Genomic DNA, 23,828 nt, shown 5'->3' on the forward strand with positions numbered 1-23,828 from the left:
TCACACTTCACACGCCTTCTTCAAAAACCGTCTCAAGAAACCGTCCCCCTTCTTCTTTCAACCTTTCCAAATTTTAACATGAAAACTCCAAAATCAAGCAAGAAAACGTCTAAATCAGGAAAGAAAGCCTCTAAATCTCACCAAAACATCCAGCCAAAACCCTTAAAAATTGTTCATCCACCCCCATTACTGAACGCTGCACCATCACCATCCCAAGAAACCACTGAAAATGTTGGAACAAAACGCAAAATATTCTCACCAAAAAGTGAATCATCCTCCAAAGCGGTCAAACGTTCGAAGCAAGTTGATCCTAATAGTGCTGAAGAGATCGCAAAGGAAATGTTTGTCGGATTTGGGGTAGATAAGTACTGTTATGACTCTACACACTTTCCTCAACTTCATACTATTTTAAAATTTCAAGAATGGGAGGTTTTGATGACTGAGTATAGTTGTAATCCCATTTTCCCAAACATTATGCGAGAGTTTATTTCAAACTTCTCCAATGAATGTGGAATGTGTTCTAGTATGGTTAGGAACATGAAATTAGAGTTTAACAGCGCTTTGTTGGCAGAATGGTTCAATATTCCGAATGTTGGTTTTGATACATACTGTGTTGGTACTAAGATAGTTTTTTCTGGAATAAATGAAAAAACGATTTTTAAGTTTTTAGGGGTTGAACAAAAAAGGGGTAAAATCAGTCACAATGTCTTGTCTCCATTGCATAAATTACTCTATAATGTAGCACGAAGATTCATCTTGCCCCGAAACTCTAAGAGGAGTGAGGTGAGTCTACGTGATGCAACTTTGATTTATTGCATGGACAATCAAATAAAAATAAATTTTCCATCTTTGATGATATCACATTTATCTGACTGCATTGAGAAGAAGAATGTTGTGGGCTATGGTGGGCTGTTGACATGGATTTTTCGTAAGCTTGGGGTACCATTGGATGGGCTGGAGTTCCCAATGGGACCCAATATGAAAATTGGTGCAAGATGTCTGAAGAATTTGCATCTCAAATTAAATGATGAAGGGGTGTTAATAAACGAATTAGAAGAAATAATTGATGTAGGTTCTGATGAGGAGGAAATGGAGGAAGAAGAAGAAGAAATTGAAAAAGAAGTAAAAATAAAGAAAGAAAAAGGAGAGGAAAAAGAAGAGGAAAAAGAAAAAGAAAAAGAAAAAGAAGAAGAAGTAGAGGAGGAAGAACAAGGGCCTGTTCCCACTGAAGAAGAGGAACAGGAGGAGGGGACAAGAAAAGAGGGGGAACAAGGAGAGGAAGAAGCTTTAGGAGAAGAAGTGCCTCATGATCTCTGTCATGATTCTAGTGATGAAGAGGTTGTGATTACCTTAAGGAGGAAGGGTAAAGCTATTCAAAGGAAGAGTAGGAGGCTTGCTTCAAAACAAAAGGCTGTAACGGTTGATGATATCACTTCTGAAACCATTCCTGTGCCTACTTCAAACGAACCTCTCTCACCCAAGCCAACCACTCCACCACCAAATCAAACTTCATCACCACCTCCATCACCTATTCACTTTACACCACCACCATTTCCATCATCTCCTGGTATTGGTTGTGCTGATCCTATTCCTACAGCATCTTCACATTCTGTTCTCTCCAAGCTTAATGATCTACAGTCTCAATTCAGTGCTTTTCAAGATGAAGTTCGTGTCTCACTCGCTTCAATTGTTGATCAACTTACCATGATGGAGAATCGTCTTGGTGCAAAGTTGGATACAGTAGAAGTGCAGACCGAATATGTGGACGAAGAAGAGACTGCCCCTTGAACCCTCTCCCTATGTTTTTAAGAATTGATTGGCTGTTACATTTCACAAACAATTTCACCTTTTACTTTGTACCATCTGGGGTACATTGTTGTTGTAATGTTGAACAATTGCTACTTTTCTTTCTTTGATTTTATTTCTGGTCTGTGATGACTAACACTATGCAGATTTGATTGCTTTTTATGGTGCATCCTTTTATTATTGTTTCTTGCTTTCATCACTGACAAATCTATATGGTTTGTGCTGAGGTTTGATAACCTCTAATTCTTTTTGATTGATGACAAAAGGGGGAAGATTATGCACAAACTTAAGAAGAGCAGTGAATACACAGTAACATATCTTGGTTGATTTATATTGTTTCTTATTGATGATAATGTTATTGATGATAATGTGCTGAGTTTATGCTAGCTTAATGATCATCTGTGTTTTCAAGTTGATGGATATTTACTTGTTTTTGTAAATTTGTTTTCAAGTTGTTTTTGGTTGAAAATACTTAATAATTTGTGTTAGTTTTATTATGTTAGTTTAATTATGTCAGTTTAATTAATTTTAGTTTATTTCAATTAAGTTTTAGATTAATTAATTTTGAAAATTATTTGATATTATGGAGTAAATTGGTTTATGTATGCTTGGTAAATTATATTGTAACGAGTTGATTTGCTAAGTTATTTAGAGTTGCTTTAATCTCTAGTATGCTCTAAGAATTTTGTTTTACTCTATTTTACTTAAGTTTGTTTATAAAGTTTGTCCTCATCAAAAAGGGGGAATTTGTTGGTCTCTTAAGGTTTTGATGATGACTTCACTTTTAAATAAACAAACATATCTTTTGATATTGTTTTGTAGGTATATATCCGATTTAGTTTGAATCGTTGATGAAGCCTATGACTTGGTTCGTGGAAGATGTACATGTCTTAATATGTCCAAGATGTTAGATAAGTGTTATAATGTTCAAAGTAGACGTACAGTCTACTGTTCCTAAAATGAACATTTTAACTGAAGTTGAAGCTGGAGAAAGTACGTTGTTCCTACGTAACAGGTCTGGAGAATAACATCGACTGGAAAATTGCGAATTAATTATTTTCTGTTTTTAAGTTGATGTAATGGTTTAGAATTAATTTAATTGCTTAATTAATTAATAAATTGGTTGGCAAATCTATTTTTAGGTTATCTAAAAATAGCCTAAAGACTTTTTCTTTTTAAGATTTAGATCTCCTATTTTTTAGGATCTTATGTTTTTAACTCCTATGCTATTTTTAGCATTAAGGAAACTGATTTTTCTTTGAGCAAATAACAGCCGGACACTTTCATAATTCCACCACCTTTTGTTTTGAGAACGTGGGGGTGGTGGGAGGTATGTCTGAGGAAACTGCTGGTTGTTCCCACTATAAATAGAAGGGACTTTGCTCGAACCAAAATGTATCCAAGAGAATCCAAGAGTGTCCATTAAAAGGGAGATCATCTTAAGAAAAATATTTTCAGTTTTCCAATGCCAATTAATTTATTATATTTTTCTTAAGTAATTATTTTAATTCTTATCCTCTTGAGAAATGGCCTTGTAAGGGTTAATGAGTGATTTGTTGTAATTAGACTTGTGGGAAGTCTAAGGCTATAAGAAAAGAGAAACGTGAGAAGAGAAATAGAAAGGGAGATCTAGAGAAAGAGAATAAGGCCTAGAGTAGAGAAGCTTCAAGTGAAGCAAACATTGTTTTGTGTAATTGTAATTGATTGCCTAAACATAGTGAGAATTTTGAAATCTCGGGGGGTCGTGGTTTTTCCTTCTCATTAGGCCAAGAAGGTTTCCACGTAAAATCTTTGTCTCCTTTTTATTTCTTGCTTCTTAAGCTTAAGTTTTGTTTTGTTTGTTAAAATTCCGCAAGTTAGAGCAAAAACGTAGTACAACTCAATACACAACAATTCACCCCCCCCCCCCCCCCCTCTTGTTGCATTTGATCATCTCTTCATATTCCAACATCTTTGAAGATGCAGTTGAAGATGTAGTTGATGCAACCCCAATTCAGACCATTCCACCAACTATTGAAGAAACCACTTCCCCTGGTAAACCCAAATCTTCCCAGAAAAGGAATACTAGGTTCAGGAAGTAATTTTATTTGTTGTTTGTTGATAAACAATTTTTAATTTCAGCAAACAATATTTACTTGTTTTGATTAAAAATCCCAACATTTTACTCCTCGTTTACTTTTTGATGAAAGTCAAAAAGGGGGAGATATATATGTATATGTTTATTTTTTCTTGCTTGCTTTGCATGTTGCATAATAGTTCTTAGTGCATATTAGTTTTGCTAGATGATGCATAATGATTGTTTATTGCTAGATACTGGATGTTGATTTCATGTTTCTGGTTTTTGTTCATGATTCAGTAGTTTATATATTATTTTACAAAGGGGGAGATATTTTAAAAAGGTTAAGAAATTTAGAGGGAAATTTTTTTAAAAAAATCTGATATGCTTATTGATTTGTTGCTGATTAATTCTTAAACATAGTTACTTGATGATACATATTAGATGATACGTTTCTAGTTGCTGATTATTGTTCATATTCATGATGATTGATAATCATGCTTTTGGTGATATGATGATATGATGCTACAATATAATATTGATTATTATATCTTTGTATGTATTGTGATTAGTTATTCGTTTACTTGTGATAATAGTTTATCTTATGAATGATTTCAATATTCATGCATGAAACCTTATTGGTTTGTGATAATAAGACGCATGAAAATTTATTGGTTTATACTATTCTGTTTTTATACTGTTTTGTTTTGAAACTGTTTTCAAAGTCTTGAAAACTTTCTGATTAATGATATCTTGTTATTCTTATCATGATTTTCAATTCATGTTAACTTAGTAATATGTTTTAGAAGAATATGGCTTTGACTTTCATCAAGGGGGAGATTGAAGACTCAACTCTCTTAAATGATGATAATTCAAAACACATATTGATTAAAAAAATAAATTAAGTAATTACATTTAGTTGTTTAAATTGGTCTAAAATCATATTAAACATAAAGTGAATATTTGATTGATATATGTTTATGTCCGAATTATTAAAATAAGCTTAAATGACTTAAGTTTATCTTACAGTTAGATTTATAAGTCTTGAAATACGTTTAAATGTCTTTAAGATAATTATGTTTATAGTAAGGTTAGTTTCGTAATTATCTTTGAAATATTTTAATAGGTCAAGGTTTATTAAAATTATCTTTGAAATATTTTAATAGGTCAAGGTTTATTAAAATTATCTTTGAATTGTTTCAATAAGTTAAAATATTGAAATTAAGTTTGTTTATACATTTGTTATTAACGTTTGAATATTTTATTTGATTTTAAAATATGTGCTTAAAATAGTTGGATGATTAAATATCCATAGTACAAGCTAAACACGTTTTGTTAATATACGTTAATATCTAAATTTAAATATGTTGTTAAGCTAATTAAAGAGTTTTCTATAAATAAGATGACAATTTAAATTGATACTAAAAATAGGAAATGACTATTTGAATTAATGCTTAAAATAGGAATTAATTTGAATAAGTATTTACACGTTATTTAATCTGAGTTTTTCTTAGTTTTCATTATCTTATATGAGTTCTAACGTGGCAGCAAAGCATTGGTTATTAAAAGCAAATTACAGCACACAATGACGAAATTATCTTAGCTGTCAGTACACCTCAGTTTGAAATAAAGCTCAAGGTCATGAAGACTGGCAAAGAATATTCAGATCACCAAAATTAACGGATGAAGCTTTCTTGCTCTTCAAGGAGATGTTGAGATGTAACATCTATAAATAAAAGGCTTCATTTCATAATTAAGGATACACCTCTATGCACCTCTTCTTACAATTTTCTCTCTTGACTTAAGATCTAGTATTCTCTAAGTATTCAAAATAAGTTGTAATTCATAGTACTTCTACCTCTTACAATTTGTAATAAGCTTAAGTGTTAAAAAGAGTTAGATTATTTCATAGTTTAACAAGCCTAACTTAGAATACTTTTCAAAGTGCTCAACTTGTAATCTCTATTGTGAGATTGGGATTTGCATTAATTAAAGGGACTTGTAAGACGTTTCTTCAAGGGAAAGAACTTGGTGAGAGAAAATAGTGAGATCTTCTAGTTTGTCTTAAAGTTGGATTAATAAAAGGCCATGAAATCTTACGGGTTGACTATTGTTTTCGATTCTAACCATTTCCACATTGCAATATATACCGAATAATGTTGTGTGCCATGTTTCGTGCCGAACAAACCAAGTTTAAACCAGTTTATGCGAGAAAATGCCAAAAACGCTTAAAAATCATTAAAAAAGCAACTTAGAGCGTAATTTCAAGCATATGACTATTTTTTTGAATCTAAGCATTTCAACACAATAATATTTACAAGAAAGTGTTGTGTGCCAAGTTTCGTCCCAAATAAACCAAGTTTGAACCACTTTATGCGAGAAAAAGTGTCAAAAACACTAAAGCCTTAAAAAAGCAACTTAGCACGTAATATAAAGCATATGACTATTGTTTTAGATTCTAACCTTTTCAATATAGCAACATATACCAAATAGTGTTTTGTGCGAAGTTTCTGCCAAACAAACCAAGTTTGAACCATTTTATGCGAGAAAGTGCTAAAAACACTTAAAAATCCTTTAAAAAGCAACATAGCGCGTATTTTCAAGCATATATCTATTGTTTTCGATTCTAAGTATTTCAACAAAATAATATTTAACAAAAAGTGTTATGTGCCAAGTTTCATGCCACATAAACCAAGTTTGAACACCTTTATGCGAGAAAGTAACAAGAATATGACTATTTTTTTCGATTTAACCAAAAAGTGTTTTCTGAAATGTTTCATGCCAAACTAACCAAGTTTGAACCACTTTATGCGAGAAAGTGGCAAAAACGCTTAACAATCCTCAAACAAACAACTTAGCGCGTAATTTCAAGCATATGACTATTATTTTCAATTCAACCATTTCAACACAGCAATATATACCAAATAGTGTTGTGTGTCAAGTTTCGTACCAAACAAACCAAGTATGAACCGCTTTATGCGAAAACGTGCTAAAAACACTTAAAAAAAACCTTAAAAAATAAACTTAGCACGTAATATCAAGCATATGACTATTTCTTTTGATTCTGCCAAAAAGTGTTTTGTGCTAAGATTCATGCCAAACAAACCAAGTTTGAACCACTTTATGTGAGAAAGTGCCAAAAACGATTTAAAAACTTCAAAAAAGCAACTTAGCACGTAATATCAAGCATATGACTATTTTTTTTAATTATAACCATTTCAACACAACAATATATACCGAATAGTGTTTTGTGCCAAGTTTCATGCCAAACAAACCAAGGTTGAATAACTTTAGGCGTGAAAGTGCCAAAAATGCTTTAGAAACCTTAAAAAAGTAACTTTGCACATACTATCAAGCATATGACTATTGTTTTCAATTCTAACCATTTCAACACAGAAATATATACCAAATACTATTCTGTGCCAAGTAACGTGCCAAACAAACCAAGTTTTAACCACTTTATGCGAGGAAGTGCCAAAAATGCTTAAAAAACCTTTAAAAAGAAAATTAGCACGTAATGTCAAACATATGACTATTGTTTTTGATTCTAACCATTTCCACACAGCAATATATACCAAATAGTATTGTGTGCCAAGTTTCGTGCCGAACAAACCAAGTTTGAACCACTTTATGCGAGAAAGTGCCAAAAACGCTTAAATATCCTTATAAAAGTAACTTATCGCGTAATTTCAATCATATAACCATTGTTTTTTATTCTAAGCATTTCAACACCATAATATTTACCAGAAAGTGTTGTGTACCAAGTCTCGTCCCAAAAAACCATGTTTGAACCACTTTATGCCAGAAAAAGTGTCAAAAACACTTAAGAAACCGTAAAAAAGCAACTTAGCACGTAATATATAGCATATGACTATTGTTTTCGATTCTAACAATTTCAACACACCAATATATACCAAATAGTGTTGTGTTCCAAGTTTCGTGCCAAACAAACCAAGATTGAACCACTTTATGCGAGAAAGTGCTAAAAACGCTTAAAAATCCTTTAAAAAGCAACATAGCGCGTAATTTCAAGTATATGACTATTGTTTTCGATTATAAGCATTTCAAAAAAATATTATTTATCAAAATGTGTTGTGTGCCAAGTTTCGTGCTAAAAAAACCTACTTTGAACACCTTTATGCGAGAAAGTACCAAGAATATGACTATTTTTTTAGATTCTACCAAAAAGTGTTTTGTGCTATGTTTCATGCCAAACTAGCTAAGTTTGGACCACTCTATGCGAGAAAGTTCGCAAAACGCTTAACAATCCTTAAAAAAGCAACATAGTAAGTAATTTCAAGCATATGACTATTGTTTTCGATTCTAACCATTTCAATACAGCAATATATACCAAATAGAGTTGTGTGCCAAGTTTTGTGCCAAACAAACCAAGTTTGAACCACTTTATGTAAAAAAGTATCAAAAACGCTTAAAAAAAACCTTAAAAAAGGACATAGCACGTAATTTCAAGCATATGACTATTGTTTTGGTTTCTAACCATGTCAACACTATAATATTTACCAAAAGGTGTTGTGTGCCAAGTTTCGTGCCAAACAAACCAAGTTTGAACCACTTTATGCAAGAAAGTGCCAAAAACACTTTGAAAACCTAAAAAAAAAAAGCTGTGTTAAAACTTTCGAGTTTGATCCTTAAGAAACCTGAATCGATTCCCGAGAATAACACAGATGAAAGATGGAAATGGTTCAAGGTAAACCTAATATATTTTTTATTATTAGATAGAAAACACAATTCAATTTTTAACTTTTGTTAACTACACCTTTTTTAATAGAATTGTATAGGTGCTATAATGGGACTTTGATTGATGTAAATGTGTCTGCGGTTGATAAGTCACGTCATAGGTCAAGAAATAAATATCATCTCAACAAATGTTTTAGGAGCTTGTGCATCGGATATGCAGTTTACATTCGCCAACAAATGAGCATTAATCCAATGGAAGCAATTTTAGATGCAATTATGGAAGAGGAAGGAGAGAATGATCAAATTGAAGATGATGGAGACTATATTCAAAATGCTGAGGCGTTTGAAAAATAAACTAACTTTAGAAACACATTAGCTCAAAAAATGTATGATGCATTCTTGGCCAGGAGACATCAGTAATGATGTACATTAGTGCATAAATAATTTCTGATTTTAGTTGGTTTTTCAATTTTTAGTCTTTTTAGAATTAGCTTTTATGTTGAACTACAAACATGAGTTGTTATTTGTTGCATAGTTTTCAAGTACAGACATGATTTTAAAATTTACAGCTGATCATAGTTTTCATTATCAATCCCCATAGTTCTGAAGTTTTCAAGGTTACCAAACTTGTTAATATAAATTGAACACTTTAATGTCAAAATTGGTCACTTTTAGATCAAATTTGAATTTTTTTTTTCTTTTATTTCTTTTAAAATTTATACTTGATTATTTAATTAATCACATCATATACAACTGGTCACTTTAAGGTTTGAACTGATCACTTTAACATCAAAATTGAAGATTGTAAAATAATTGATGCATTTAAGGTTAAAATTTGTAAGTAGAAATTTACACTTTAATGGAAAAATTGATCACTTTGAGGTCAAAATAGAAATTTTTTATTTTAATTGATTATTTAAGATTTAATATAAGTTGAAATTGATCACTTTTTATATCAGAATTGTTACATTTAAGGTCAAAATTGAATTTTTATTCTTTAATTTTTGGATTTCCCGCATTCTTAAAGTCAAAATTGAGACTGTCGCTCGCGAGTTTTAGTGTTTATATAATATGATGTACATGTTTTCCTACGTTATACTTCCTCCGTTCCAATTTACTTGTAACGTTTGTTTTTTCATGCAGTTTAATGCACTAATTCAATTCTAATATTTCTAATTATATATAATAAAAACTATAAATGAATAGTGCCATAGTGTTTATATAATATGATGTACATGTTTTTCTGGGTTATACTTCCTCTATTTCAATTTACTTGTAACGTTTGTTTTTTACGCAGTCCAATGCACTTATTAAATTCTTAATATCTTTGCAACGAAACGAATCAAATAAGATCCCACTTGACTATGTTTAAACCTATAGATTAAAAACTAATCACAAATCAAGAGTGATAAATGAATTGTGCTATTTTTCTAGTGTTGCAATTAATTTGCAACGGAGGAAGTACATGTTTAACAATTGTTGTTATATTTGGTGTTTTTATATCTATGAGCTCGTACAGAAGGATGCCTAAATCTGGATTTCATCAAACAATTAGGTCATAACAAATTCTGTATTTTTATATTTCGTATTATTATATCTACGAGTTTGTAAGAAGGAGGCCTAAATTTGGATTTCATCCAAAACATTCTAAAAAAAGAAAATCAATTATGGCGCTAGAATAAAGAAGCCAAAGATTAATTATGAGCAAGCTATATTTCATTTGAAATCATAATTTATGAGGAAAAGAATAAGGAGAAAAATTGACGAGTTTAAAATCATTGTTGAAGCTTCAAGAAAGCCATCGTGGAAGCTCAATGTTGGAGACGTGTTAATGAGTGAGAATGAGAAGGTGAATTAGATCAAATACGTTGAGTTAAGGATCAAAGGTAATCACTTTAGTAAAAGATCATTTTAGTGGTTAGCCTATCAAATTATTTTATTAATCCAGTAATATGGTTACGATGCTTGCACTTTTTAAATTGTGGTGTCTATAACTCGTAAATATTGAATATTGTGGTTATAATATATTAATGACCTAAATTTTACAACTGACAATAATAAATGGTTTATTTGTCAATAATTTGTAAGGAGATTAATTTTAAGTAGAATAGTATAAATTATTTGAAATATTGAGGTGAGAAGAAAAAAAAATAGGCATCAAAATTAGTTATAAAATGTTAAATACGTTTATAAAATAAACCAAATTAAATAAAAGAATAATGTGTTAATTACAACTTTAAAATTTTGTACTTTTGCGAATTACAATCTCAATGTTTATTTTTTGTGAATTACAGCCACTAAGGTATTAAAATTTACAGGTTCAGGCTGATATACAAAATTTCGACCTTTTGGTGGTCAAAATTTTAGGTTATGGGGTCAAAGTTCTGTGTTTAACATTAATACTTTGGTGGCTCTAGTTCTCAAAAAATAAATATTAAGACTGTAATTCGTAAAAGTGCTAAACTTTATACCTGTAATTTGCAAATTATTCTAAATAAAAATATAAATTAAAATGAAAATTATAATTTATAACAATTTGGAAGAGACTCCTACAAAAATTAAATTAGATTTAGATGTTTTTAAAATTTTGATACAAATAGGATGACACAAAGCCCGCGTTAGGTACCCCAATAAAAGAAAAATGGCATCTACTCTTTTCACAGTAAAACACACCACTTTCAGGCTTCTCAAATCAGGACCTCCCACTTTTCTTTTTTTCTTTTATCTTCCTGTCTCTAAAAGCTTCATTTATAATTTCTCTCTTCTTTTCTCTCGTTCTCTATATTCCTCCATTTTCAGCCCCCATGTTTCTGTCTAATTTACCTGTAATTCCACATTTTCTTATTCTTTTACTCCTCTTTACTTCCTTATTCACACTTTCCTCAGCTTGTTCTGGGGGAAATTGTCAGGTAATCTTCCCTTTCTTGTTTAATTTATGACGTTTTTCTTTTGATTTATGCCAAGATCTATGTATTTTTATAAATATTTATAATGTTCATAGCATTCAAAGCTAAAATCTTGGAGGAAATTGTTTCAGCTTTTAGAGTCCTGTTCTGCTGCCAATGATTGTGCACCTGGATTGTACTGTGGTAATTGTCCTCCTGCTAATAAAAGGCAACCTGTTTGTACTAGAGGCCAAGTCAACATACCCACTTCTATTGTAAGTTTTCTTCATTTTTTATCTGCAAATTGTGCAAATTTGAACTCATTATGTTAGTTTTTTAAAGTGGGATTCATGATTGTTTGTGGGTTTTTTTTTCCATGTGATAAAAAAGCCTTACTTTTAATAAATTCCCTATAATGACTTGAATTTGTTCATTATTTGTCAATAATTATGTCTAGTTTTTGGAGGAATTTGATCCTTTTGCTGTCCTGTGTAACATATTTGTCGAACCAGATCAGTGGATTGCCCTTTAATAAGTACACATGGCTGGTAACTCATAATGCTTTCTCAAATGTGAATGCCCCTCAATTGCCTGGTGTTCAAAGAATTACATTCTATAATCAAGAAGATACAGTGACTAATCAACTAAGGGTAAGGAAAATTTCACCTTTGTTTAATCTGATTGTATTGATTGTTGATTTAGAGTTTATTGATAGAGTGCATGATTCCTTTGATGTTGTTCAGAATGGTGTAAGAGGATTGATGCTGGACATGTATGACTTTGAGGATGATGTTTGGCTTTGCCACTCTCTCCAAGGGCACTGTTATAATATCACTGCTTTTGTAATGTTTCTTCCCTTAAATCTATTTATACATGTTGATTAATTCATTTAGATCAGACCGTTTTCGAGGGCATGAGTTGGGTTGGTGGTGGTGGTTACTCATGAACATTCCCATGACATGCTTAATAATGAAAACACAGGGACCTGCAATTGACACTTTGAGAGAAGTTGAAGTTTTTTTAACTCAGAATCCAACCGAGATTGTGACCATCATAATAGAGGATTATGTTCATTCTCCAAAAGGTTTAACTCGGCTGTTTGCGAATGCTGGGCTCGAAAAGTATTGGTATCCTGTATCAAAGATGCCAAAGAAGGGTGAAGATTGGCCAACAGTTAATGATCTGGTTCAACAAAATCATCGTCTTTTGGTTTTCACGTCTGATGCTTCAAAGGAGGAAGCAGAAGGGATTGCTTATCAATGGAGATACATGGTTGAAAATGAACGTAAGCATCTTTATCGATCCAATATAATGTATTAACTCATGACTTGAGACTTAAAATTATGTGATGGTTTTCCAGCTGGAGATCCTGGAGTGAAACAAGGTTCTTGTCCCAACAGAAAGGAATCGAAAAAACTTGGCTCCAAAGGCGCATCTCTTTTCTTAATGAATTATTTTCCAACATATCCTGTTGAGGATGAAGCTTGCAAAGAAAATTCTTCTCCTTTGGCTGATATGGTCGGTACCTGCTACAAGTCTGCAGGAAGTAGGATGCCTAACTTTGTGGCAGTTAACTTCTATATGGTATTGATCTCGTAATTTTGGCTCAAGACCTTTATCCATACTCTATTTTCTAAACTAGATATTTCATATTTCAGAGGAGCGATGGACCAGGCGTCTTTGACATATTGGACAGAATGAATGGACAGACTTTGTGTGGCTGTAGCACTGTAACGGCTTGCCAGGTTTTTTATCTTTGTCCATATTTGATAGCATTCCTGTATCATCTGCTGCATGCCATTGATAGCATCTCATAGTCAGGAAAGTTTTATCCATCGACACCCCTCCACGTACTAAGGGGAAACAAAAGAATAAAATTAATGAGTTTGGTGCTTTAGTCCCAAAGCAAGGGTAAGGTTACGTACATCCGACCTTTCAAACCTCCCTAGGTGGGAGCTACTACTGGCACTGTGGTGATGGAATGTTGCGAGCTCCTTAAATTTTTTTTAGTCAACAGTTTTTACTACTATTTCCTTGTCTCCATGGCATTGGACATAGGAAAATGACATATTCCTAACCCCCCTCTCTTCCCATCTACATGTGAATGCATTAAGTACCCATAAATTTATGTTGAAATGAACTTTTTTAGTTCGGAATAATAGAGTGCATGAGTAAATAATTGAGACCATACATTAGAAGAGAGGAGGAATATTGTTTTGGGATTAACCAGAAACAAATTATAGGCAAAGAATAGGAGACAGGAGGAACAATTATCTTTCCTTATTGGGGATTGAATGTGAACTATTAAAATATAAAATTTTTCTTTAGTAAAAATATTCCCTAGATCTTACCAACTATAAACCGTCTTGTTCGCCAGGAATCTTATTCAGACTTGAATATGTCGTTGGTGCTTACTGCTGAAGTTTAATGTTATAAAGAACTATAGAAGATCTATCATTTTTGGGGAGATGAAGAGGCTTTCTTGCATAAAAATCGGGGATTTGAATATCTGTCAATAGTTGTTTCTGTGGCTAGAGCTCAAGCTTTCGAAAATGAAAAATATTTAACTCTTGAAAAATGGAAAATAATGAGGAATGTAAAATAGGGGATTTCATGCTATTAGTGTTTAGTGAAGAAATATTAAATCACCTCGCCACATACCCTAGAGATGCTCTCAGAGATATAATTTGAATGTTCACTGAGCAGTCTAGAACATGACATAAAATGAGGTAGTTTTGTTACAGAATAGCCACTATATAATGGATTTTGAGCTAACCAAACTGTAAAATCCCATTACATAGCCTATAGTTTTAAATCGTGGAATAACAGCCATTAACAGTTGTTCTAGTGTATTAGCCATTACATCCCTTGTTTCGATAAGGTCAAAGATTTATAGTTTTTTGGTTTTGGATTGTAATGTACTATAGTAAAATGACTCAACTAATCATGTGCACTTCTTATTTATGTGATGAAGTTGCAGATGATATTTACTCTAAAGAGTCAATTAAAAACAACCTCTTTTTTATCACTAACAAGTGTGTAACAAGATTAAGATTGCGTACATCGTACCATAGAGTGTTGTGTCCGTAACATTACGACCATTATCACAAGCGCAACAACATCTGCAGTTTTTTCTAGGGGTGTAGAGTCACGGACTCAATAAACAACAACATTGTTGTTTCTTTGATCCTAACTCTAGAGTGTAGACTACTCATTGAGTACTGCATTCATGGTCCCAAGTCCTACTAAATAAATGGGTTTTAGACTTGCAACAGCCAAAGAAAAATGAAAATTCATCTTTTTCTTGCTTAAGTCTATCCCTGAGATTTCTCGAACTCTTTTAGTTCAAAAAGTGCAATATCCCTTCATCCCCAACAGTGATGCCCGATTGATGCTCTTTTTCAAAGAAAACAACGCACTTTCACCCTCAAACACCTAGGACATTCTTGTTCACTCGGTAAAGCAGTGGCAACTACAGGTTTCATTTACAGGAATAGTTAGAGCTTCTTATATAGATTTGTGGCTTTCCACCGAGCATTTATTTTGGCCTGAAGCAAGGTTAAAATTTCACTCGGGCCTTATTTGGATGAAGGGAAATGAAAGGTAAAAAAAAAAGAAAGGATTTGGAGGGATGGAGAATCCCTTGTTTGAATAGCAAAAAGGGAGGGGGAGGATTTGGGGGGAAAGGATTTGGAGGGATTAAGTCCCTCCATTTTATTAACATTCAAATCTCTCCATAAGAGGAAAGATTTGGCAGGAAAATGAAATTCATTTCTTTTCCCTTCCCTTCCTTCCTATAAAAACAATGGAGTATTTCCCCTCTCCATCCCTCTTTCTTTCCCTTCCTTCCCTTCCCCTTTATTTTCTTTCTTTTCTCTCCTAATTTAGCTATCCTAACATATTATCAGTCATAGAGTAAAAATGCGGTAGCGGTCGCGATTGCGGTAACGAAATGGTGATGCGGTAACTGGAGTGATGCATTTATCGTAACGCCTAAATATCGGTCAAAACCAAAAGATATCCCTTGAAACGGCCCAAACGCGGTTTTTTTTACACCGTTAAAACACAAATTTCTGTTCGTTGTTTTTAAAAAGCTTTACAACACGGCCGACGCGATGCGATGCGGGCTTGTTTTTACACTATGGTGTCAGCCTTGCAAGAGAAAGATATTATGTCTGAAAATTTTGTGATTCCATGTGGCAAGATAAGCATGCATGTTTGCTGCCCTCACGGATTTTACTGCAAACTCTTTAAGTATTTCTTCCATTACCACTTTACTATCCCTAAAACATCTTGCACCAGTAATATATATTACTAACATTATGCTCCAAGTTAAAGGTCTTTACTATTTAAGTGCAAAAATTGGATAATTTTGGTTTATATTGGTTGATTCTGCATTCTCTTAACAATTGTACTTCCCTTTAATTTTGCAGCCAGGATCTCGTGCCGGGGTCTGTAAAAACATCCCTGCACCAATCACAGGTTCTGCAGCTACCCCAACTTTCAGCGGTAGCTTTTCAGGATCCGTACAGTTATCAGGATTTGCTCCACCGACCTCTTATCCAAACACCATCTTAATTTGTTCATTCCTCATTTTACTGATGCTATTGCTGCTGTGGCTGTAATACAACTTGTGAACTGAGTGTGAACTGCACAACTGAAGTTGTATCTATGCAGCTGTATTCTTCATTAAAACCAGATTTTGAAGCATTAGCCGTAAATTATAGAGCAAGAAAAGATAAAACTAGATTCTTGTATCAGTAAAGTGTGATGGAATGATAACGAGTATATATACCCCTTGAGGTCGATTGCCAGAAGACATCGCAAAGCCTCATTGTGATTCACAGGTATGCCACATACTTCTTGCTTGGAATTTTTCGGACTGTTTTCTGTTTAGCTCCCCTTTATTTCCCTACGTGTATGAGGGTTTTCCTTTTTTTTTTTTTCTATCCTTAGCTCCTTAGGTTAGTCATATATACAGGAGATAACTACTAGTTTCACAACATTCAGCCCGTCTTTTATGAGACTGTCTCACTAGGAGACAAAGAACAAAAATTCCATAAGCTAATATATTCTATTATTTGGGCTATTTAACTCAAGTATGAGGCGTATCTCACAGTAAGACCGTCTCATACAAGAATTTTTGCAAAAGATTATGAATGCTTTCAGTTTGAAGCAAAATGTCGCGTGCCCGACTTAGTATCGGATCCCTAATTTGCAGCTCTCTTCTCATTGCAGTTTCTTTCAAATGGCTGAAGAAATGTAGCAAAAACATAGCTATATCCTGTAGAACTTGAGGTTGAAGAATCAAATAGTATAGTAGTCTTTATTATTGATAATAGAAATGTAATAGAGTTCAGCACAAATGAATACATTGCTTTTATGTAGCAGATATTTACAATAATTTAAAAGAACAATTACTTCCATATTTCTGTTCATCTGATATGATAAAGGCATGTGCATAATAAGCTCGGAATGATCGAGTTTTCCAAATAAAGCTGATGGATTCAAACAGCAATAGCTCCATTGTTGGGAAGGAGGCCTGTAGGTTTGATTTGGAGAGTGGGGCTTATAGTTAGCAGGCCGATAAAGCAATGTACAGGAACCCGCGTACCCCAAACATTGATGGATGTGAGCATCCTGCATTTATTTACGAGGTAGAGAAGTCCGATCTCAGTCACATGACGGCAGCTCCACAACACTATTGTCTGCACAGTTATGAATATCAGAGAGGCGTAGTCAGAATAGAAAATCATCCCTGAACATGTCTGTATACGAAACAAATGGACAGAATTAATCGCTTAATAATAAGTGTAGGACGACCTTTAAATGTGGACAGCTGTTTCCGATGGCAAATAGGGATTCATCGGTGATGAATGTCCCGCCTATGTTTAGGTGCTGTAAGGAAGTTGCTCTTGAAACCTGTCATCACAATACACTGTTAACGTTCAGTCTTAAATCTGAGAAAAAGAGAAGGGTTGTGGTTAGTTAGTGAAATCAGCGTAAAATACCATCACATCTTAGGACCAATTATAATGTCTTTATCGAAATTACAAGGATCAAGCAGAGTTTATACATGACAAGATTAGCATCAAATGGATGACTACTTGCCCACTACATCATTAGCCAAGAAATTTGCTGATAAAAACAAATCAATTTGGCTACTTGACTACTACATCTATAATTATATTAGTTCGTCTATTCAACTCATGTATGAAGAATGTTTAAAAACAGAGAGCTTGGGCCAAAAATCTCTTCTATCAATAATTATGTGGAGTAGTATTTATTAGAAAATAATACTTTCTCTGTTTCATATTAGTTGCAACATTAGAAAAAATGGCAGTATTCATTCATGACTCTTAATTTGTGATTAGTTTTTAATCTGTTAAAGCATAATCAAGTACGATCTTGTTTGGTTTGTCTCATTGCAAAGATTATTAATATTAAATTTTTATAATTTTTGATATACATAATTGAGATACTAAAGATTTGCAAGTGGAATGGATGAAGTATAAGGAAATCTTAATCAAAACAAGTGGAAAAGCAGCAGGAATCATACCAAACGGACAACACCCTTATCAGTGATTCCAGTCATACCCCACAGTGAAATTGATGTCAAATTGCCAACACACTTGGCCATTGATATCTCAAACAGCCCATTGTCTGTTATTTGACAACCCCATCGACTTCTCGAACTGCAACCAAACAATGCACATTAATCTATCACGTATTACAAAAATGCTACATCTCATCTCATGTTATGTGGCATATACTTCATCTTAGAGGGTCTTTCAAACCTCTAATGAATTTGATGATTACAACAATTTTTTAAATCTTTGTTGAGTAACGTCCACCTTTCCACCTACATTCCCACTTAGATAGCGGTTACAAAACTTGGACTTGGCAACATTATATACTTATAATAATAATCCCTCCTATTTATTTTACTTTTCTCATTTATTTTTTTATATTTGCCGATGAATATTTTGACTTTTAATATCTCTAATTATACTTAATTAAAAATTATAAAAATTTAATATAAATAATCGTTACATTGAGACGAATAAAAAAAACCCTACTTTACTATATTTTAGCTTATAAATTAAGAATAAAATACAAATTAAAAAATATTGATGAATAGTGACAAAAAATAAATAAAATAAGTAAAATGAATAGAGGGAATATTAAATATGAATTTGATTTTCACTGTCTATAAAATAAAGTCTCTTTTATCACAAATTAAATTAAAAATTAATAATCTCTTCATCTCATCGTGTGTGTTAATGATGATTTAGAAAGAGAGAGTTTTAAGCATAACTTTTAGCTTATTTCACATCAAACGATCTATATGATTAACTGATTTCTCTAATTAATTATTTAAAATTATAAATAATTACTTTACACTCTAAAACTATAAAAATTAATTACTTTAATATGATAAATAATCACTTAAGATCATATGTGATCTATAAAATAATAAATATACATCCAAAACGGTTAATATATTTATAATAATTAGTCCATGATCACGAACTTTAAAAGAAATACCAATTGGGTAAATAGAAAATTGAGTAAACAAAATTCAATTCACCATGATAAAGACAATTGAAAAAAGATTACAAGCTTTATGAAGAATCAAATATTTTAATGATACCAAGTCCATGATTAGATAAACAAAAAAGTAAAAGAAATGAAAAAAAAGAGGTAGAAAAACAATACATGTCAAGTTCCTTGACAGAAAAGGCAAGGTGAATAAGGCGAGAAGTAGATGCATCATCCATTTTATACCCTGAAAAGCTTAGACTTTCTTTCCTTCCTAAAGACTGTTTCACACCTTCCATCCATTTCTTACATACACAACTTGCCCTATTTTCGTCAAACAAATCACCACATAACCAACAAATTATGTTAAATGTCATCAAATTTTCACAACATATAAAAAATATATATAATTCTTAAAAAAAAAAATATTCACTTTTGTCTCTTTGAATTTGCATTAAGTTTTAAATTTAAATACCAAAATTTCAAAGGAAGGAAGAAATATATAGTAAATAATTGATTAAACAAAACTTACTGAGCTAAATCAGTGAAAGAAGAGAAAAGGAAGAATATATGAGAAAGAAGATCAGTTGGAAGCTTATCTATTTCAGCTTCTTTTTCTTTTCCGATCATTTTAATTCTAGAAATACTGATTAGAGATGTATAAAAAAAGGGATTAAAGAAATAATAATTATAGATTGAATGAAAAGAGAGAGAAACGTAATTGAATTAAAGAAGAAATTTGGAAGTTTGGGTAAAAAAATAAGTTAATTTGATGGAAAGGTCATAAATATGTGGTTTCTGGAATAAGCAGAACAAGTAACATAGGAGACTTTGATTATAAATAGATTAAAACATTTAAGTTAATTTTTTATTTATATATTAGAAGAGAGAGAAACATTAATGGATTGGATGTGGTCATTTAACCTTCATAGCTTCGTCATCTTAAACTCATCCATCCTTTGTAGTTTCTACGTTTTCTCCCTCCTTTGTTTTCTCTATTTATTATTGGATTTTTCCTATTATTGAGTTAAAAAAAATAAGATTAAATACTCTCTCCTATTCAAATATATAGTTCCATTTAATTTTTTCACAGTTGTCTAAATTATAAAATATTGATATTAATAATTTTTGCTTTAAGATGAATCAAGCAAAATGCTACTTGATTATGTTATGATTTATAGATTAAGAATAAAATATAAATTAACATTATTAAGTGAATTAATCAAAAACTAAATGTGACAAATAGGTTGAATGGAAGGGATTATCATTTTAAAACACAATGCATGATGTCTTTCATTGTAGTGTGTTCGATACAAGGTAGTTCTTTGGTATATTAAAACGGAGATATAGTGTTGGACACTCCCGTTGTCATTTATCACTAAACGCCCTTAGCGATGGACTCGCAACGAAAATACGCCTTTCTTTATATAGCTCGTTGCTAACATCATTTCCATCACAGAAACTGTCACGATTTGTGCCATTAGTTTTTCTTGTGACTTCATTGTGATTTTGCTCACTTTTTGCGATGTGTAACGGATGCGCAAGTGAATTCTCGTCACGAGCTCATCATAATGTTGCTCATGGCTTTTCGCGACGACATATAATGTCGCATAGCCGTCGTGACGTTTGCTAGAATTTTCCTTCTAGTTCCAACGCTAGTTCGTCGTAATTATGCAATAGTATTTATCGATTAATTTTATTATTTATCTTTTTAATTATATGCATTGATTAATTAATTATGGAACAAATTCAATATTATCTTAAATTTTATAAATTTAAATATTCGTATAATTTTTATTGTGTCAAATTACAATAAATACGTAAAAGTGAACTTATTTAACAATTATGCACATAATAATTTAAAATTAAAGTTAAAATGATAAGATAGAGGTTGTTGGCGTTCCGACAGTGAGATTGCATAAATGAAAGTAAGTTTTGTCTTTTGACATTCCTGTTTTTTCAATTTTTTTTATAAACATACTGAGGGTTGCTAGTAAGATTTTCAGGATCAAGAACGAAATATAAATTATGGGTTCTAATAATGCATTGCTTTTGTTACATTTTATATGCAACTTTATGATAAAAAATTTATCACTATGAGATATTTCTTGACTGGGCGCATCCTCTTTACTCCCTCCTTAAGGGAAACATGTATGGTTTGTTTGCATCTTTCAGAAAAAAAAAAAACCCCACCCGAAGCCTGCCTTGTACGGAATACTAGGAGTGTCCTTTACCTTTATCCTTTTTAACTTAAACAAAAAAATAAAATTTGTTAAAAAAAACATATAAGCAAAGCATTATAAAAGGAAAAAAATTAAAAATTAAAACAATTCATATATTTATGAGATTACTCATAGAAAAAGAAAATTCACAAGAAAATTAGAAATATTTATTAGAAATATTAATTAATGAATAATAACTTGTTGGAGTTTTGGTGTGACTTTGAGTGCACCAATGGAGCGTGAAGAGGTTGATGGTGCTGTATGGATGAAATAGTGTGTGTATATGGTGAAGAAGAAAGCTCCCTGATATGCTGCATGACCCACACCAACACTGCTCGACCGAGCTCATGTGATTCGACCAGAACAGAAGCAACATGTCACTGTTTTATTTTTGCGATTAATGTTGCGGCTAATCATTAGGGTTGGCCCTTTCCTTATTTACTCTCATATGCACACATGTATAAATAGAAGTCCTTACACACATTCCCATGCATTCTAACCCTAAGCTAAACACAAACCCTTCTCTTTCTCTACTCTTCTTCTCCAAGTGTAATATGCTCCATTGTATGAGTTCTTGAGAACTCCATTGATTATTCACATAATACAAGCAAGCTAACCACCACCGAGGATGTAGCCCACATTTGGTGAACCTCGTAAATCTTGTCTTTTGTTTATTGCATTGTTTCTTATTGCTTTTCATTACTAGTTTATTGAAGTATTTGTTTCTTTGCATTGAACACTCTTACCATTGTTCTTGGGTGTTGTTAGGGATAAAGTTTGAACCTTTAGACCCTAGTGTACTTAATATTTCAATTGGTATTAAAGCCTAAGGTATTTTGTGGTGTTTGGGAGTGTCCAAGAGTGTAAAACTTATGGAAACATGTCTTCAATGAAGCTAGATATTGAGAAGTTCGATAGCAATGTAAATTTTGGCTTGTAGCAAGTCAAAATAAAGGCAATATTGATACAAAATGGGGTGCACAAGGCTCTTGAAGGTGAAGAGAAGAAACCCATTGGAGTGAGTGAAGCAAAATGGGAAAAGATGGATACTAAGGCTTTGTCGGCTATTCAACTATGTCTCTCAAATGAGGTTTTGAGAGAAGTTGTGAAGGAAACCACCTCTAAGGGGATATGGGAGAAATTGGAGTCTCTTTACATGGCAAAGAGTGTGACTAACCGACTACTCTTGAAGAGTAGACTCTAAGATCTTCAATTGGAGGAAGGTAAACCCCTTAACCCTCACCTTGATGAATTTTATTCTATTGTCATGGACTTGCAAAACATTGATGTAAAACTTGATGATAAGGATTTGGCTATCTATTTGTTGTGTTCATTACCACCATCTTACAAGCATTTTAGGGAAATCTTGCTCTATGGTAGAGACAATTTGAGTAGTGATGATATTAAAAATGCCTTGACCCAAAGAGACTTTATTGATACACAATTGTCAAGTAAATCATCTAGTACCTCAAATGATAGCTTGTATGTGAGGGGTAGAGCTAATGATAAGGGTTCTACTTATGGTAGTGGTAGCAATGGAAAAAGTAGGTCAAAGTCTAGAAGTTCAAATAAGAACAAGACTTACAACTATTGCAAGCTTAAGGGCCACATCAAGAAGGATTGTTGGAAGTGAAAAAAGAAGCATTCCAATGATGATGAGAGGTCTAAGGAGGTAACTAGTAATGTCGAGGCTAGCAATGTGAATTATAGCGATGATGGTGGCGTTTTGGTTGCCACACATGAGTATACGGGTGAGAATGAGTGGGTTCTTGATTCCGGGTGTTCCTTCAATATGACACCCAACAAATACCTCTTCACTACCTATGAAAGGGTAGATGGAGGAAATGTTACTATGGACAACAATGTGACTTACAAGGTTGTCGGTGTTTGGAGTATTCAAATGAAGATGTTTGATGGTATGGTGAGAACTTTGTCCGATGTTAGGCATGTTCCCGGGTTAAATAAGAACTTGATTTCGTTGGGTACTTTGGACAAGAATGGTTGTAGGATTGCTTGTCAATGTGGAGTGATGAAGGTCATAAGAGGGTCACTACTTATGATGAAAGGGAAGATGAACGGAAGTTTGTATGCTCTAGAGGGTTCAACCATCTCCGGCTCTGTGAATGTCTCCACTAGCGTTATGTCCGATGAAGAAACCAAACTTTGACACTTGAGGTTGGGTCATATGAGAGAGGTATGCATGACTTGAGCAAGCAAGGCTTGTTTGGAGGAAAGAAGCTTGAAAACCTTGGCTTTTGTGAACATTGTGTTTATGGGAAGCATAAGAGAGTGAGTTTCAAGCCGAAAATCCACAACACCAAGGGGATCCTTGACTATATACATTCCGACCTTTAGGGGCCTTCTAGGAAGACTTCACTTGGTGGGTGCAATTACTTGCTTACTCTTATCGATGACTATTCAAGGAAGGTTTGGTGCTATTTCATCAAGCACAAAGATGATGTATTTGATGTCTTCGTTGATTGGAAGACCATGATTGAGAAGATAACCGGGAAGAGCATCAAGACATTGAGAACGGACAATAGTCTTGAGTTTGTTGATAAGAAATTGAATCAATATTGCACCAAGGAGGGTATAGTGAGGCATAGAACATGTGTTTGA

At 32.8% G+C, this 23,828-nt stretch overlaps 2 protein-coding genes across 2 annotated transcripts; one reads left to right on the forward strand and one right to left on the reverse strand.

Annotated features, from left to right (window-relative positions):
- Nucleotides 1–11,196: 11,196 nt before the first annotated feature.
- LOC130823870 (PI-PLC X domain-containing protein At5g67130) lies at nucleotides 11,197–16,873 on the forward strand. Its single transcript, XM_057688684.1, has 9 exons — nucleotides 11,197–11,469; nucleotides 11,598–11,720; nucleotides 11,958–12,095; nucleotides 12,189–12,287; nucleotides 12,427–12,730; nucleotides 12,806–13,029; nucleotides 13,104–13,190; nucleotides 15,879–16,292; nucleotides 16,684–16,873. The coding sequence occupies exons 1-8, from the start codon at nucleotides 11,365–11,367 to the stop codon at nucleotides 16,068–16,070; spliced, it is 1,272 nt and encodes a 423-aa protein (XP_057544667.1). The 5' UTR covers nucleotides 11,197–11,364; the 3' UTR covers nucleotides 16,071–16,292; nucleotides 16,684–16,873.
- Nucleotides 16,745–19,906, reverse strand: LOC130823871 (F-box protein At5g67140). The gene is made up of 5 exons (XM_057688685.1): nucleotides 19,520–19,906; nucleotides 19,165–19,311; nucleotides 18,005–18,140; nucleotides 17,269–17,367; nucleotides 16,745–17,153 (listed from the first exon to the last, which is right to left on the reverse strand). The coding sequence occupies exons 1-5, from the start codon at nucleotides 19,615–19,617 to the stop codon at nucleotides 16,953–16,955; spliced, it is 681 nt and encodes a 226-aa protein (XP_057544668.1). The 5' UTR covers nucleotides 19,618–19,906; the 3' UTR covers nucleotides 16,745–16,952.
- Between the last annotated feature and the right edge of the window lie 3,922 nt (nucleotides 19,907–23,828).

This window comes from Amaranthus tricolor, chromosome 9, assembly GCF_026212465.1.
Source record: "Amaranthus tricolor cultivar Red isolate AtriRed21 chromosome 9, ASM2621246v1, whole genome shotgun sequence".
In the NCBI taxonomy this organism is placed as follows: Eukaryota; Viridiplantae; Streptophyta; class Magnoliopsida; order Caryophyllales; family Amaranthaceae; genus Amaranthus; species Amaranthus tricolor.